The sequence below is a fragment of the Capricornis sumatraensis genome, chromosome 1 (assembly GCF_032405125.1).
Source record: "Capricornis sumatraensis isolate serow.1 chromosome 1, serow.2, whole genome shotgun sequence".
NCBI classification, from domain to species: domain Eukaryota; kingdom Metazoa; phylum Chordata; class Mammalia; order Artiodactyla; family Bovidae; genus Capricornis; species Capricornis sumatraensis.
This window is the reverse complement of record NC_091069.1, coordinates 2,385,398-2,402,583: the sequence shown is the minus strand read 5'-3', so window position 1 is coordinate 2,402,583 and position 17,186 is coordinate 2,385,398. Positions and strand designations below refer to the sequence as shown.

Here is a 17,186-nt window from a genome sequence, read left to right as displayed (position 1 = left end):
ATTATGCGGGTGTGACCATCTGATCACGTATCCTTTAAAGTGGAGAATCCTCCCCAGCTGTGTCAGAGGGGGACAGAGAGATGTGACTATGGAAGGGTCGGAGAGGAAACTGGGCTGGTTTTGAAGATGGAGGGGGAGGGGGCTATGGCACCGGGGATGCAGACGGCATCTAGAAGCTGGAAAGGCAAGGAGGAGGACTCTCCCCTAGGACCTCCGGACAAGAACACTCCCGGCAGCACCTTGCTGTCAGCCCAGGGAGATCCATGCGGGCTTCAACAGCCCACAGAACTGGAAGACGACGGCACGTGTGTCCCGAGTCCCCATGTTTATGGTAACTTGCGGCAGCAACAGAAAGCCACCCACACACACACCTCTGGAAAGGACACCGAGCCTGTTCTCAGGCAGGGCCCATCGTCTCTCTCCCACAGGCCGCGACTGCGCCACCGTCCCTTCCCCAGCCTTCCTCTCACCCCCGTCCAGTGTCCGCCCATCATCCTTCTCTCGTAGAGCTCATCCTCGTGCTGGTAAACGTGCTTACGCCTCTCTTCCCTTCCAGGTTTCCACGCTGGGTCTTGACTTTACCCGGAAAAGAGACTAGCACCTCTGGCTGCCTCCCACCGCCTGCCTTAGTCTCCCCCCGGCTCTCTTTGCTGAAATCGTCTTGACAGGCATTATTTCTGGTGACGGGGTTGAGAATCACTGGATTAGGTTCACTAACCAAATCTTCCCTTTGTCTGATGTGTTCCTGCAGAGGTTCAACATCCTCCCCACCCTGGGGTGACCTTTCCCACTCATCGGGCACCTGTTGGCCCCTGGACACTGGTCCAGGCAGTGGCCCCACACAGGACAGTCCCCGAGGTGAGTGGAGGGTTGGAAACAGTCTGCTTGCTGCCTTATGCCTGGAAGACTCGGCAAACACGAAGCCCTGGGCACGGTGACCGGCGGAAGTCTAGGGCAAACCCAAGCTGTTCTCCGTCAGGCACTTCAGCTTCTGCTTGCTACCCAGGGGGTTTTTATCTTTGAAGCCCAGGGTTAACCATTCTGGGTTCATGCATGCTTTTGCTTCCAGAAAGTTTGAAAAGCACATGAAAATATCCGTCCTCGTCTGCGATCTTGTTTCTCTCCATGCTCATTAGCCTCCTTTTCACGACGGGGGGCTTATCTGAGATCTCGGCTTTATGCCGGGGTCCACCTCCGGCTCCTGGCCTGTAGGACCTGTGGCTGATGTCACGAGGTCCCAACCCCAGACGGCCGGAGAGCCGAGAGGCTGCCCCGGCGCTGGCTCCCAGCGGCCACTCTGCTCCAGGCTCCTTTCTGGGACGGGCCCCCTTCTTTCAAGCTCAGCCTCCCGCTGTCTTCTGTGGGCTCCTGTGCTGGGGGTGGTGGAACAGGGGTGGCGGGCATCCGCCTCGCCTCAGAAATGGGCTGTTTGCATCTTTCGCTCAGCAGGTGTTTCTCCAACTGTGGACACAGCGGGCTCCAGAGCAGCCCTGCCCGAGGGGAGTCTGCGGTTGTCGGGATAACCACGGGCGGCCTGCCCTCGACGACTGGGAACGCACTGCTCCTGGCTGCTTCTGGGGTGACCTCGGGCAGGCAGGTCCTGCTCCTTGCTGGCCTCCACCCTGTCCACACACAGCCCCTCCAGCAGGGCGGGGGCTTCCCCTTGGCAGGACCCCTTGGCAGACACTGCTGGTGCCCTCCCCAAGGCCCCTCAGCCCCGGTGCCCAGGTTCACCCACAGCTGCCCTCTGGCGGCCAGGAGCTTTCCCCAGGGCTCTCCAAGCTCGGGACCACTGAGTGCTGGCCCAGGGGCTGGTCAGTAAGGGTCCTGGCCATTCCTTCACCATGTGTGGACATGAGAACTCAGACTAGAGGCTGCAGTCGGAAGACAGTGTGGGAACCACTGGGCCTCTTGGGGGACTCAGTTCAGTTCAGTTCAGTCGCTGAGTCATATCCGACTCTTTGTGACCCCACAAACCACAGCACGCCAGGCCTCCCTGTCCATCACCAACTGCCACAGTTCACCCAAACTCATGTCCATCGAGTTGGTGATGCCATCCAGCCATCTCATCCTCTGCCGTCCCCTTCTCCTCCTGCCCCCAATCTTTCCCAGCATCAGGGTCTTTTCAAATGAGTCAGATCTTCGCATCAGGTGGCCAAAGTATTGGAGTTTCAGCTGCAACATCAGTCCTTCCAATGAACACCCAGGACTGATCTCCTTTAGGATGGACTGCTTGGATCTCCTTGCAGTCCAAGGGACTCTCAAGACCTGAGAGATTCTCAGAGAGGGGCTGGCCCCCAGTCAGACTGTCAGGGTACCAGCCTGAGTCAGGCCCTGGAGACCAGAGACGGGGGCCACCTCCCGTCCTCTCCAGCTGTGCCACCTCAAACACCTGCGCTCGCCTCCTCGGTTTATAACAACACGTGACACCTGCTGAGCACCCGACGTGCTCTGGACTCCGCATGACCCTTATCACCCCGAGGTGGGGCTGTCTAGTCACATCTCTGCAGCAGCAGAACCCAACATTGTCCAGGCTGTACACCCAGCCCAGGACCTGCATCAGCAGCCTCCAATGCAGCCAGGGGTGGCCACATGCCCAGGCATGTGAGCAGGATAAGGGGAAGTGCTGGGCGATCTTCCGTGTCGGCTCAAGGCCTTGATGGCAGGAGCTCTAGCAGCCGCCTTGGACCATGAGGTAACTATGAAGAGGGAAGTACATGCTGAAGATGAGAGGAGTCTGGGGTTGGGGGGCTGGGGGCACCAAGCCACTCTGCATCACTGCCTCGAGACCCCATCCCCATAAGGGAAGAATAAGTCTAGGCTGTACTATTCTGACTTTCTCTGGTCACAGGCCACAGTTACTCTCCGGAGAAACTGTCTTTTATCTCCAACATGTATATATAAAGAAACAGGCTCAGGAGGTGAAGGACACGCCCAAGTAGCAGAGCCGGGGTTTGGATCCCATCCAGAGGAAGAGACGGCCGCCTCTGAGAGCTGCTGGAGGGGTCACAGGACGCTGCACAGGAAACCTGTGGCCTGGGCCAGCATGGAGACAGCTGGTTGGTGGCCTGGCATCATTATCCCTCCAGACCCCCAGCCTGTGCCGGAGGCCGTCACCCCAAGGCCTGCATCTGACCCAGGCCAGCACCCCTGGGCTGACAGTATCCAGATGGGTAGAACCTTCTGGACACAGACAGAGGAATCCAGCCACGCCCTCCTCCCCAGCACAAAAGGCCAACCACTCCTGCAGAAAAGAACTCAGGTTTATTTGCAGTAGAAACCGTGGTCTGAAAAATCCTATTGGCAAATGCAGTCTGTGTTCTGTTTGGGGTCACCGCCAGCTGCAGGGCCCTCAGACCCCTGACCTGCATGCATCGAGCGCCTAAGGGTCCACAGCTAATCTCAGGCCCCAGCTCTGAAGCCCCCCGAGGCTGTCCGTGTCGTGCCGAAACCGCCCGCATCCCAGCCTGCATCCTGTCCTCTCCCTTCCTGCCGCCAGCAGTGTGAAAACTAACCTAACTGCGACGAGTCTCCAGACAAACAAAAACAAAGCAGGACAGTCACAAGAACCAGGCTTCCACACAGGTTTTCTCAGTGTCCTTCGTTACCACCACGCCTTGTTTCACGATGACCTCCAAATATACATTATTTTCTGCTATTATAAAATCTTTTCCTTATTATTCACAGATATATAATGGGAGCTTTGGAGGAAATAATTACAAACTTTTTTTTTTTGCCCTCTTTAAAAGCAAACAAGCCAAACCAAAAAAAAAAAAAAAAAAAAACGAAATGAAACAAAACAAAACCCCAACAACAACAATAACGAAAACCAAAACCTTCCTGACAACTGTAAACACGACAAGGGCAGCTGGTCTCCTCCCCTCCCGTCGCAGCTGGCGGCCAGGCCAGCTGAGCAGAGGCCACAGGCAAACTGCTGGGTGCGCCCTGGTGACAAGGGTGGTCTGCTTTCTCCGTGGAACATTCTTCCTCCCCACCCCTCCCTTGCCCACTGCCCCAAACACAATCCTGTCACCCTCAGTCCCTAAGCCTCTGCTGGCTGCCTTCTGCCTCCTGCTTGCTACACGCCCTCTGAGACCCCTCCCCACCTCCTCCCCAAGCCAGAAGGCTGCTGCTGTGCTAGCCGAGCCTGGAGATTACAAGGCTGACCTCTGAGGAACCCCAGGGTGCAGAGTGGCCAGCAGCACCCACCCCAGCAGGGCCCAGCCTCGGCAACAGCCGACCTTGTGCAGCTGAGCCCTGGGAAAGGGGGACCCACAAAGCCCAGGTTGCAGCAGCAACTTTGGCACAGAGCTGGGAGGAGACAGTGTTGCTGGGACTCATGCAATATCCAGGTTGAGAGAATGGGGACTGGCCAAGTCAACCAGAGGTCAAGGGCCAGGAGGAGTGAGGAGGGGGAAGTCCAGAGGGTGGAGTCACCCCCAAGAGCACTTATTCAGGGCTGGCCACAGGCCCCGTTTCACCGGCTGCAGGAGTCTTGGAAGACTTGCCAAGGGCTAGAACCAACATCTGTGCAAAGGCTGGGCAGACTCTCAGTGGCCGCCTGGCAGGATGTGGGAGGCGCAGCGGACCCCCACCCTCTCGGGAGCAGTGGGGGCAGGGTGGGGGCATCCTTCTGGAGAGGAGTGTGAGCAGCAGAGACCGAGCGAGCGGCAAAGCCCGTTTGCTTGCCGCCCTCGTCAGCGTTTATAAACCATGTACCCACCGGGCAGCAGGACAGGACAGACACACAGCAAGGGCTCCGGGCAGAGACAGTACCTGTGACTGGGGAGCAGGGCTGGCAGCTCCATCGTTCCTACGGCTTCCGCCTGAGACGGGGGGCCTCCCTGGGGGTCTCTGCACGCCCCCGGAGCAGAGGGACAGGGCAGCCCGAGCGGCTGCACAGGCCCTGGCGCTGCCCTCTTCTGTCCCCAGGCACAGTGGCCTGCTCTGGCCCCTTCTGCCTCTCAAGGCCTGAAGCCTGCCCCTGGGAGCAGCAGGACGCAGGAGGGCTGAGGCCGAAAGGAAGGGGCCAGCGGAGGGTCCCCTGCGCGGAGCCCAGCCCTCCCTGGACGGCACCTGCTTTCCAAACCCAGGCTCCTGAAGGCCATCTTGACAGGACAGGGGCAAGGTGAGCTCTGGCCTCGGCTGTTACCCAGAGCCTGGCTCAGGATGCCACCCATGGGCACTCCCTCTCCTTGGCACCCAGGGCTGGCCCAGATTTCCTCTATGTACAAGCAGCGTACCCAGGACAGGCCACCAAGGGCAGGCTGATGGCAGCACAGATCACATGTAGACTCTGAACCCCCTCCCCACCCCCACGGGCTGCTGAAGACTGGAGGGCTGGCGGGCATTTCCCCTCTGAGTTGCAGAGCTGGAGACAGACTTCATCGCTGGAGCAACTCGTCCAAGAAAATCCGCAAGTCCTGTCCGTGATCCTGCTGTCACTGGACGCCCTCCTCTTCTACATACGTCGAAGGAAACCAGCCCACCTGAAAACAGTGTCAGACTCGTGTAAGTGTTTGTGTGAAAAAAGTGAAAGTCTCTCAGTCGTGTCCGACTCTTTGCGACCCCATGGACTATACAGTTCATGGAATTCTCCAGGTCAGAATACTGGAATGGGTGGCCTATTCCCTTCTCCAGGGGATCTTCCCAAGCCAGGGATCGAACCCAGGTCTCCTGCATTGCAGGCGGATTCTTTACCAGCTGAGCCACAAGGGAAGCCCAAGAGTACTGAAGTGGGTTTCCTATCCCTTCCCCAGCGGATCTTCCTGACCCGGGAACTGAACCGGGGTCTCCTGAATCGCAGGTGGATTCTTTATCAACTGAGCAATCAGAGAAGCTATCGGGAAGTGTGTGTGAAGGATGACGGTGAGTGGAGGCTCGTGGAGTTGGGGGATTCTTTAAAAGGCTGTTGTTCTGAGGCAGGCCTGTCCCGAGACAGGCCCTGGAGAACAGGAAAAAACCTAGCGGAGCCAAGGCCCAGGGGTAGGGATGACCCTGAACTGCACCAGCCCCGAGCAGCTCCAGACAACCTGCCGACCAGCTAACTGCCAGCAACAACAAAAAGTTAAACCCTCTCCAGAGAAAAACAGCATCCATCCAGAGCCTCTGCAGTGTTTTATGCACGAGCTTGGCATTTAATTAGGCCCAAGTGACAGAAACTACGAGAAAACGCAGACAGGAAAAGCAGATCTACAGAGGATCCAGACACTGGGGCCATCCGCCAGGACATGCAAGCAACCCCCACTCGTCTGCTTCAGAAACCTGACGGAAAGCAGAAAATCTGCCCAGAGAACTGAAATCAGAAATCAAACAGAAATCCTAGAACTGAAAAACATAACGACTGAAATTAAGAGCAGAAGAGAAAAAAACAGAAGACGCCGGAAGATCAGTCAACAGAAAGCAACGACACGGAAAACCAGGGAAAATGGATGAAAACCACATGGGACTGCGAGAGGAACACACGGGCCCCGGGGGCTGGCGTGCTGCAGGCCGCGGGGTCGCAGAGAGTCAGAGGCGGCTCAGTGACCGAACAACAGGGCCCCAGAGAGAGAGAAGAGAGAAGACGGAGCAGACCCAACATCTGAAGAGATTTCCAAAACAGATAAAGACCATAAAGCCACACATTCAGAAAGCTCCTCAAATCTCAAACAGAGTAAATACAGGGGAAAAACACGTCCATAGGCACATTCTGGTAAAACTGATGGAAAACAGATTTTTGTTTTCACACAGAGCCCCCGTTTCTTGCAAAGGAACCACCATAAGAATGTTGACGGACTTTTATACAGAAATGATGGCAGACTGGGGACAATGGAAAGACATCCTCAAAGTGCGTAAATAAAAGAGCTGCAGCCTAGAATTCTAGTTCCAGTAAAAATACTCTGCAAAAATGAACTCAATACAATGGCTCACAGAAAGGAAGCAGGTCTTGGTGGACAGATGACTGATTTGTGGGGCAGGGGGCGGGAATGACCACGTAGACAAGTGAAAGCCTTTTCTTTCAGTACAATGCCCACCAAGAAGTATAAAAGAAAAGATAGAAAAATCACTATTTTCTACCATGATAGAAATAACTGAGTAGGCAAAATTAATCAACAAATGATAAAACTAGTAGGGGAAAGCTTGACGAGGACAAGCTATTTCTCCGATTTCAAAGTATTACGCTGCACATTACTAATTATTTACAGCACATTAACAGTGCAGAAACTCAGCAGATATCACCTGAACCAAGCACTCAAGTGAAGGCCCAGGTGTGTGCTTATGAAGCTCCAGGCGCCTCTCAACACTTTGCGAGCTAGTGGTCCCAGCCCTCTAGGTCAACTGCCTAGGACTCAGTGTCCTCATACTTCTGAAGGGCTGTCAGATGGAAACAAGGTCAGACCCAGGGATCTCCAAGGGCAGACAACATGCCACGTGAAGGCAGGCCAGTTTCCACCACCTGGCAATGGTACGGTGAGTGACGGGAGCCAAGTCTGGCCACGTCCATGGACAGCTGCAGCGCCCCAAAAGTTGGACATTTCCTAATCAGTGGTTTGTAGAGCTCAGGTACCCTGTTGGGTGAATGCCAATGGAACTGGTCAAAGCCAGGGAGGCCAGACATGGTACCGGGATAAGGAGCCATGGGTCTTAGAGTTGCAGGCTGGGTGGGGATACTATGCGTCCCTTCCCATATCAAGGTGTAAACGGGGTCTTAAGGAATGGCAGGACCCCCGCGAGGGCACCCAGGCTCTGCTCTCAGTCCCGAGGCAACCTGCCTGCAAAGAGGGTCGGACACAAGCAAGTGACTTGAAGGCCGCACTCAACATCTGTCTCTGCCTTCGCCACAATGGACCCCAGAATAGGACTGAGAACAGACACAGGGTCAGACCGGCCAGGGGCCCAGATCCGAGCCAGGAAGTCGCTTCCTCATAACGTGACCCCAGCTCGCGGAGCCTGTGGACCCTAAGTCTTCCGGTCGAGGTCAGAGAGTACAGGGTTGGGGCACGGTGGTGCTTGGTGTCGGCCGGAGCCCCACCTCCCCAAGCCCCAGGGTGAGCTGGGGTCTCCGACTGGGGCCGGGGGCCAGGCCGACCCACTCACCCGGCCGTTGGTCTCGCCCTTCCACCAGCCCTGGTCCCCGCCGATGCGGCTGTATATCTTCACCACGTCACCTTCCCGCAGCGAGAGCTCCCGCAGGTCACGGGCGGCGAAGTTGTACCTGGCCACGGCCGTGCCGATGACACGGGGTGTAAACACTGCTGGGGGAGACGGGTGGCGTCACATGGTGACGTCGGGGCCTCCAGGGTGGGGGTCCTCAGACTGAGCTGGGTCTCTCCCCCGGGGCCCGGCCTTGTGCCCACAGAGGAGGCTGTCAAGCACAAAGATTCCAGAGGGACAGACCAGGCTCCAACCCCAGGGCCCCTCCATCCTCTGTGGGTGCCCCAGGCTGCAGGCATGTGGGCCACGTGAGTTCCACCGGGCTGCAGCCAGAGCTTCACCACCCGCACTGGGGGCCATCACAGCTCCCTGAGGGCCTTCCCACGTGCCCAGCATCTGGGCAACTCACGAGTGGACAGCAGGGTGACTGCTGCCCAGCCCCCAGCTGTCACCCTGACAAGGGCCTGGAAGCGGACCCCAGGGCACTGGTGTCTGACCTCCCTCGTGTCCCTGGTTCCAAACCAAACTGTAAAGCGGGCTGGACCAGCGTGGCCCGGGACCCAGGAGTCCTGATGGACCGGTGGCAAGGGACACGATGGCGGGGGGTGGGTGGGGGGGGGTGGTTGCATAAACAGCTGCTGGGTGGGCTCTGCCTCTGGCAGCAGCTGGCCGAGCAGTCAGGGCTGGTTGAGACTGTCCCCCTGCACCCAGTCCCACAAGTCCTCCTTACTGTTGCTGGGCGGGGCCCACCTCCCTCAAGGTGGCCGCCGGGCCGTTTGCTGCTACCAGAGGCCAAGCCCCCAAGAAGCAGTAGGGGGCATGGCTGATGAGCTGGGGAGGGGTCACGGGGGTGAGCGATTCAAAGGCGAGGGCAGGGCTGAGCCCGACGGTGTCCACAGGAGCTGCAGCGGCCCCCGCCCACCCCCGCCAGCGTCCAGCTTCCCCGCCCCACCCCCGCTGCAGTGGTGGTGGACACGGTCAGGCTGGGGCTGTGGGTTGGCTGGTGGCAGCCCGGGCCCCCCACGCCCCCGAGCAGCAGCGGTACCTGACCAGAAGGGCGTGGAGGAGCCCTGAGAAGCAAGGCCGAGGCCCTGAGGACTGAGAAAAGAAAAGTTGTAGGAAGCGCAGGAAGCTGCAAAGAGGCGAGAGAGAAGGTGAAAGGCGGGGCTGGGGGCATCTGCACGCAGACACAGGCAGCAGGGATGGGGCGCTGCCCAGCGCGCCAGGAGGGCAGGAGGGCAGGAGGCGCCCGAGCCCTGAGGCCCACCTGGGCATGGACACAGCTGCCCTCGGCCCCGCCCCCGGCACCTGCGTCCTGGACCAGCTCCTCCCAGTGGGTGGGCTGGAGCAGGGACGCAGGAAAGGACACGTGCAGAGCCCAGCCTCACGCCTGCACTCAGGAGGCGCTCACTGAAGGGCCCGGCCCCGCGCCTGCACTCAGGAGGTGCTCACTGAAGGGCCCAGCCCCGCGCCTGTGCTCAGGAGGCGCTCACTAAAGGCCGGGCTTCCTCTCTGGCCTGCTCTGCCCGGGACGGGGGCCTGTCGTTCTACGGGCCCCTGCAGTGGGACGAAGCAGAGTGGCTCCAAGACCTGGCCCCAGCCCCACCTTGCCCGTCTCTCCAGCTGGGCCCCGTCTGTGCCAGGCAGCCCCGTCCCCAAGTCAAGGTCCCAGCTCTGGCTCCCTGGCAGCCAGGGTCCCTGGGATGGGGCGGGGGAGGGGGCTGGGGCACAGGGATGGATCTGGGGACAGAAGGGACCTGCCCGGCTCCCTCCCCACGCTGGCCTCCAATTCAGAGCTGGCACCCCCGACTGGTCACATGGGGCTGCCCGGGCACCCTGGCTAGGCACGGTACTGGCAAAGAGCTGGGGGACCTGAGCCACCACTCCTAGGGGCGGGAATCGGGAAGGGGCTCAGGCCTAGGTGAGGTCCGCTGGAAGCCTTCCTGGAAGGGGCGTTACCTGGGGAGCGGCTGGAGGCCCTGGAGGCTGTGCGTTCCCGGGCCTTGTACGGGTACTTGAGTGTGGTGTCCAGCTGCTTGAAGCTCTCCTTGAGCGAGTGGCACTGGTAGTACTCCACCAGCTCCTGCGGGATGTACACGGGCACTGCTGCCTCTGCCTCCAGGAAGTCCTCCCGGGCACCCTGCCCCGCCTCCGCCCCGGCCTCAGGTTCTCACAGAGGACTCGTCTCCTCGACTCGGGAACTGCCCCTCCTCCTAGCTGCCCCCCACCCCAGCTCCCAGACAGGGGGCGGGCACAGTCAGTATGGCAAAAGCTTTTGATCCTGCAATTTCTCTCCCAAACGTTTCTAAAGGAAGAGCCAAGGGAAGCAGGCCAGGACTGAGGGCCACAGACACGCCCTGCAACACCTCACAACAGGGGACCGGAAACCTCCACCCGGCGGCAGGAAAGTGCTCCTGGAACCCACAGCGTATCCCTGTGACTGCCTGCCACGCGGCTACAGCGGGGTTGGAAGAGAGAGGGCCGTCCCCCTGGTGAGTGTTCACCGTGCCCAGAGGTGAACTAAGGATGGGTCCCATGTGAACAGTGGCATCGTCTGAAAGAGGAACCCATAAAGCACGCCTGGGCTTCAGGGGGGACTCACCCTGAAACAAGAACGTCAGGGTTGGGGGCACGTTGCGGGCACTTTGCCTTTTACCGTGGGCTTTTCTGCGGCCACAGTGGGACGTCTGAGAGCCCACGAGCTCTGGTTAGACGGTCTCCACACACACAACACGTGTGATTGAGCAAAGAAACACTGGGTCTAACTTTAAATCATCTTAAGGAGGACCGTTCATGTACTCATGGCTTTCTGGCTGGGCCGGGACAAGTTCTGAGCAAGGCAGGAGCAGGCACCGGAAGCCCCATGTGCGTGAGTCCAGCCGGCAGCCAGACCTGGATGCAGCCTCCCTGGGCCTCGGTCTCTGGCTCCCGCAGAGGCTCGGCCTGAATGGGCTGTGGCAGGCCGGTGACCCTGCTGTCCACCTCAGGGTTTGGGGGACAGAGGTCCTAACCTGGGAGCTGCCTTACCTGTCCCAAGGTGCCTTACAGATCAGCTTTCCTGGATCTTTCTCTCAGTGGGAGCACCCCCCACCCCATCGCAGAAGAGCGGCCCCTGGCCCAGCAGTGGGGTACGCTTGCTGGGCCCTCTCCACCGGGAGCCTGGCCTGCAGGAGGGACTGCAGGGGGCCGCTCCTCCCCAGAGTGGCCTCAGTGGGAGACCTGGGCCCTCCCCCAGCCTTCGGGGCTGGGCCAGTGGGAGCCCCCCAGGACCACGTACCAAGAGGCTCTCAAATTTCTTGGCTTCTGTGATGTGGACCCAGCTGTCTTTCTCCACCACCTTAATGTGCTTCACCTCGTCGTTGAACCTAGGCCAAGCACACGGGCGCAGCGGTCACTGTGCAGGCTGTGCGGCCCCGCCCCGCAGGGCTCCGGGCTTACTGCATGTGTGCTGGAGCAAAGACCCGGGCCCTCGGTCCACACTCCTGCTCTTCACTGCTCCCTCTCGGCCCTCTCCCCCCGCCCCAGCCTGGGCCTGCCTCCAACTGTCTGTCCATCCATCCACCAGGCCACCTGGTCTGTCTGAAGCCCAAACTCCTGGGTCAGCCAAGGCCTTGGGCCCCAGAGCCCCACACCCGGGCTCCCCACAGCCCCATGGAGATGTCCATCCAGGATGCTGCTTGCTGTCTGCACTGGGGACGTCCCCCTCCCGGCCTCCCCCCGGCCCCCACCCTGAGGCTTCAGCAGCACCGTTTGCAAGTCAGAGGCCCGAGGGGCTCAGCCTCACCCCAGCTATGCAACTGCCTCCTAAGACTCTCCTCCTCCACACCCTCGCGCCAGGAGGGGCTCTTCCTCAGCCATGCCGAGCACAGGCCCTCCAGGCCCCAGCTCCGGCTGTGCCCTCAGCCCGGAATGCTCAGCCTCCTGCCACCCTCAGGACTCTGCCTGTGTCCCAGATCTCAACTCAAATGTGGCCTCAAAGGAAAGCTCATACCCCTTCCCTTCCAAACACCACCCCGCCCCTTGCCAGCTGACTCCAAAGCCAAAGACATCACGAGTACAGAAAACCACACACCACATCCCCTAGGATGGCAGAGGCACAACTCCTCAACAGACCATCATTACAGTGACTCTCTCTCCACAAGCACACCTGTACACACCGGCATGTAAGAGGGACTTTACACCACGGTTAAATGGAACATTCCAGGAAGGCAAGGTCGGTTTACCTTCTGGAAACCAGTGAACGGAATAAAGAGCTGTTAAGCACGCATACACCCAGCTGGCCAGCCTCCTCTCCAGTGGGGCCTTGTGGTACAGCCACCACCCTGCTTCTCCTGGATTCAGAGTGAGTGAGCGTGCTCGCCTCTCCCCTACCAAGCTCCCTGGACAAGGCCCTCTGAGCCCCACTCCAGGGCACTGCGGGCCCGGCACCCAGAAGGTGCTCCGTGAATCCCCACCAGGTGAGGGGCGCCTCGGCCGCGGACCTGCCACCACGCCTCACTCTCCTCTGCTCCCTGGGGCCCTGCCAAGACTGCTGCTGTGGGAGGCCCCACCCACACTGGGCCACACACCTCACGAAGCCCCATCACCCACAGCAGGTACAGCTGACCTCTGCTTGAGAGCAGTGCTGTGTGCCAGGTGGCCCAGGCCATGTCCAGCTGGCCGTCACTGGACAGCTGTTGCTTCCAGTGAACACTTTCAGGCGTCCTCTGGTTTTTGCATTTTAGGAAAACCAGTGCGTTGTTTTCAGGCCCAAACATTTGTGGGGCCTCTTAGAAAGGCCGTGGGGACGGAGGCAGGCTGTCCACTTGGGTGAAGGGTCTCATCTTCAGTCTCAGCTCCTCCTGGTTCCCCAGGTCCTCCCCTGCGGCACTCCCACCTAGGCCCTCCGGCAGCCATTCTGTACAGCGGGACCCTGCCCTGGACGACCAGGGAGCGACCATGTGCAGACCCCTCAGTAACGCGGGGTGGGGAAGGGGGAGGTCCACACACGTGCACACACATTCACACACATTCACACATGTACACACGTGTGCACACACAGTCTCACATGACACGTGCACATACATTCACACGTGTGCACACACATGTGCACATGCATGCTGGCCAGTGGCAAGTGCTCAGGTCAGCACTGGCCCCCACTGCTGGGGCACCCATGCCCTCAGCCCCCACTGGGCCCAGATGTAGAGGAGGCTGGTGTAGGGAGAGGGGAGACAAAAAGCTGAAACGGAAGAACGGGCTGGGTGTTCAGGACCTGGGTGTGGCCCCGCTGAGCTCGGTTCTCGTCTGCCCCTAACAGCCAGAGGCACTCCTGCCTCCTACAGAAAGGGTCTCCCTGCTCCCTCATGTCGACGTCTGTTACTCACTTGATACCAGACTTCTGTTACTCACTCGAAGCACCCAGCGGCCCTGCCATGGACCTCCCCCCAGCCCCAGCACCCACCCAGCAGACCCGAGGAGGGCTTCCCTGAACACAGACCACCCTGCTCAGGGCTCCTGACCCCGCTGGGGGCACAGCAAACCGGAGCCCTCTATTCACTGGCCCGAGACGCGGGTCCAGGGTGTGTCCTGTGCCAGGGGCGACCAGCCACCAGTCAGATCCCATCCTTTGAGGAGGAGACAGAAGACCCAGGAGGGGGCAGCTTCGGGGCAGGAGGAGCCCAGCGCCAAGGCCTTGGGCTGAAGCCTTCCATGCCTAAAGTGCCCAGTGTCGGCGGCACGTCCCAAGGCCACACCCAGCAAGCCCAGGATCTGGAAGGGATGTGGACGCCCTGATGCAGAACGGCACCGGGGCAGAGGTCTCCCTGACCCCCAGCTTCCACGTACTTGATACTTATGGCAAAGCGCTCGGCCTCCGCCGGCCGCTCCCTGATTAGGTAGGTCCCGCTGGGGTGGGATTTGAGCAGGTTGTCGGTCTGCGGCCTCTCCATATTTCCGGCAAACCTGGAGCAGAGGAGGAGACGGAGCCGCGTGTTCACACGGCCTGAAGGACAACCAGCGGGGCTCTAACCTGCTTAAGAGCCTACTGGGAAGCGAGGCCACGCCCCTGAGAGGCGGGGCGAGGGGTGGGCGGGGCCCAGAGGCCACAGAGGCGGGGCATCTGCGGGCCCGCGCGCAGGGTCGAGATAAGGACCCAGACCCAGCCAGTCTACCTGGGTCTCACCCTCCAGAACCCAGGATCTGCAGGAGGCATTCAGGGAAAAGGCGTTAGATCAAAATATCCTTTCCAAATTCTTACTGTTTAGGAAGAAGGAAAAAACACAAACTGCTCACGTAGGGTCTTGTTTTGTGTCCTAACCCTTTGTGTCTGGAAGCTTTTCTCTCTATCTCTATGAAAATGAAGCCCACCCCCAGCCCGTCTCTTCTCCAGGCTTTCTTAAGCCTGACCCCATTCGCACCTCCCTGTATGGCTGAGTTGGGACTTCTGTAAATGGATCCATTAGAAAAGTGAAGTTCTTGTGCGTCAAGTGAAAAATCAAAGCCAAGTCCTCCACCCTCCATATCCAAATGAACAGTGACCTAGAGGGAACAGGCCCTGGGGCCTCAGAGACACGGGTGTGGCAGCTGAGCCCCGGTCCCAGGCAACCGGTGAGCCAGCAGGCGGAGTGATAAACGCTGGACCCCAGGTCGGCCTGCGTTTGAGACTCGCGTCTCCCACATCCACGCTCACATTTTGTTCATCAAACAGCCCCACCTCTCTCATCAAGCACTGTATGAGCACATACAGTTATAGCTTTTGCCTTAAACATATGCCTCAGGTGGCGAAGAATCTGCCTGCAATGCAGGAGACCTGGGTTTGATCCCTGGGTCAGGAAGATCCCCTGGAGAGGGAAATGGCAACCCACTCCAGTCTTCTTGCCTGGAGAGTCCATGGACAGAGGACCCTGGTGGGCCACAGTTCCTGAGGTCACTAAGAGTCGGACACGACTGCGCGACTCTTTCCCACCTCCTTTTCTATATTTTACACTCACGTAAGATCTCGTTTAAAAAAGATTTCATTCTCCTAAATGTTCTAACCTGATGATCTGTTTGTTGACAGGGAAACAGCTACCTGGGGTAGAGAATATTTTCCCTGTTTCCCAGCGACTCACAGCTGAGAAGGGGAGAAGGCGCCGTGTGCAACTGGACTCAGCCACCCTGGAGACACGGGGGGCAGCCAGGGACCCCACGCCCCCAGCACGAAGGGGCCCCGCTGACCCACTCACCAGGGGTACGCCGTGTAGTCCATCTCCCGGGACAGTGGCCGGCTGATGGGTGGCTGGCAGGAGAGAACGCTGGGGTCAGTGTCTTCCCGGGGACTGTCCACAGCGTGGGGACCAGCAGTTTCCTATCATTGGCGAGCTGGGGGGCCCAGCCCTGGCTCCCAGCACGTCTGTGGACTCTCACCCAGAGCCCCTGGCCTGGGAGGTGCCGGGACGCACCGTCTCTAGGCGGGTGCTCAGTGGGCTTGACTGAATGAATGATTGACTGAATGAATGAACGTGCAGTGCTCAATGACCGGCGCACTGTCAGCAGGAGGAGAGCAACCCAGAGGCTGCTGGGGCTTCTCCGCGGCGGACAGGAGCACCCCCTACCCTCCCGCTCCCTGGTGCAGACAGCCGCAGCCCTGAGGGCGGGCACGGGCTGGCAGCAGTGTCTGCAGGCGGGGGGCTGCACCTGCAGGTGACCCGGGCCACTCGGCAGACCCCATGCTGTGCCCTTGCTGGCCAGAGCCCTCCCCTGGGCGCCCTCACCGGACCACAGGATGGGTAAAAACGCCAGACTACCTGTCCCCACCCCACCCCAGTCACCATGCAGGTGGGGAAACTGAGGCCCAGGGCCAGGAAGTGCCTCCCGCAACACACACAGGCCGCTCAGTGAGCCGGCGACATCTTCTTCCTCTGCTCTCTGGCCCCTTGCCCTGTCAGCAAGGCATGTCCAAAAATGCTTTCTCCTTGACCGGGGCAATGGCCTGAGCTGAAGCAGCAGGCTAGGCAGTGGGGCCAGAGGCCAGGCAGGGCCCCATGGGTGGACCAGGGTCCCAGGAGTCTTGCACCTGCCTCCTGCCGCTTTGAGAGAAGGTTCATTCTACCAGTTTTAGCTCTTTTCCCAGGGGCATGGGGGTGGCGCCGTTCATTCAAGGCTGACAGTGAGATGCCTTTTGAAACACAGCAGGATCTGCTCCACAGCACTCAGATGAAAGAAATGCCACATCGCCTCTTTTCTAAATAACACAGTCCCCAGCTCTGCAGCTTTATGTTTGAGGGAGAAGACCTACGAAGGCCCGAAAAGCTGAAGACAGGCAGCTGGTCTCTGGCCCGTGACGCCTGCTACAGAGATGCCCATTTCAGTGTTTTTAAAGCCAGCCATGTCTTCCCCCAGGAGGGCACCCCTATCCCACCTCTGAGGCCAGCTCACGATGGCCTGAACAAGCCCAGGGTGTCTGAGTGAGAAGGATGTTCTCGGCACCCATGGCACCCTGGCCCCACAATCCAGAAGCTTCCGTGAAAAGTACTCACCCTTCCATCCACAGGACAGGGCTTCACAGACGAGCTGGGGAAGTAGCCTGACTTCCTGGTCTGCACCAGCCGACCCTGGGAGTGGACAGAGGGTCAGGGTGTGCGGGGCCTGGCCTGGCTAGTTTTGGGGGGAGGCAGGGGGTTATCCCAAGGAGGACGAGGGGAGTCCCTGAGAAGCCTGTTACAGCATCACCTCTCTGTTGTCACCCCAGCTGAACTCAGAGCCATTCTGGGCAGAAAGGTGAAAGGGGAGCAACCCGCATCCCAGACAAGGACACTGAGGTCCCAGAGGAGGGATAAAGCTCGCTTGGCACTGAGACCAGAGCCCGTCTCCTGGAAGCCATCTCCTCTTATCCACACCGGCCCTTCCCGAGCTGTCAGGGGAACATGGACCTGGGGTCGGGGGCTCACTCTCCCCGTTCCCTCCCAAGGTCCCCCCAGCAATCCCCACCTTCCCATCAGCCAAGAGTCTCTGCAGGACCACTCAGACCTCACGGGGAAAGGAGGGGCAGTGGGTGACTGGGTCAGCGTGGGGGAGACCGGGCCGCAGCCACC

General features: G+C 59.6%; 1 protein-coding gene across 4 annotated transcripts in view; it reads right to left on the bottom strand.

The window, feature by feature from the left end:
- Positions 1 to 3,272: 3,272 nt before the first annotated feature.
- Positions 3,273 to 17,186, bottom strand: part of VAV2 (vav guanine nucleotide exchange factor 2) — a 179,879-nt gene continuing 165,965 nt past the window's right edge. For 2 of the 4 annotated variants that reach the window (XM_068980463.1, XM_068980454.1), the window contains 8 exons: positions 16,632 to 16,706; positions 15,339 to 15,391; positions 13,960 to 14,076; positions 11,414 to 11,501; positions 10,096 to 10,219; positions 9,182 to 9,268; positions 8,080 to 8,234; positions 3,273 to 5,489 (listed from right to left, as the gene is read on the bottom strand). In XM_068980463.1, coding sequence (XP_068836564.1) covers positions 5,442 to 5,489; positions 8,080 to 8,234; positions 9,182 to 9,268; positions 10,096 to 10,219; positions 11,414 to 11,501; positions 13,960 to 14,076; positions 15,339 to 15,391; positions 16,632 to 16,706 — 747 coding nt within the window. In that variant the 3' untranslated portion in view covers positions 3,273 to 5,441. Of the gene's footprint in view, positions 5,490 to 8,079; positions 8,238 to 9,181; positions 9,269 to 10,095; positions 10,220 to 11,413; positions 11,502 to 13,959; positions 14,077 to 15,338; positions 15,392 to 16,631; positions 16,707 to 17,186 lie in introns of all 4 variants that reach the window. The other 2 variants (XM_068980471.1, XM_068980480.1) reach the window with 2 other exon arrangements.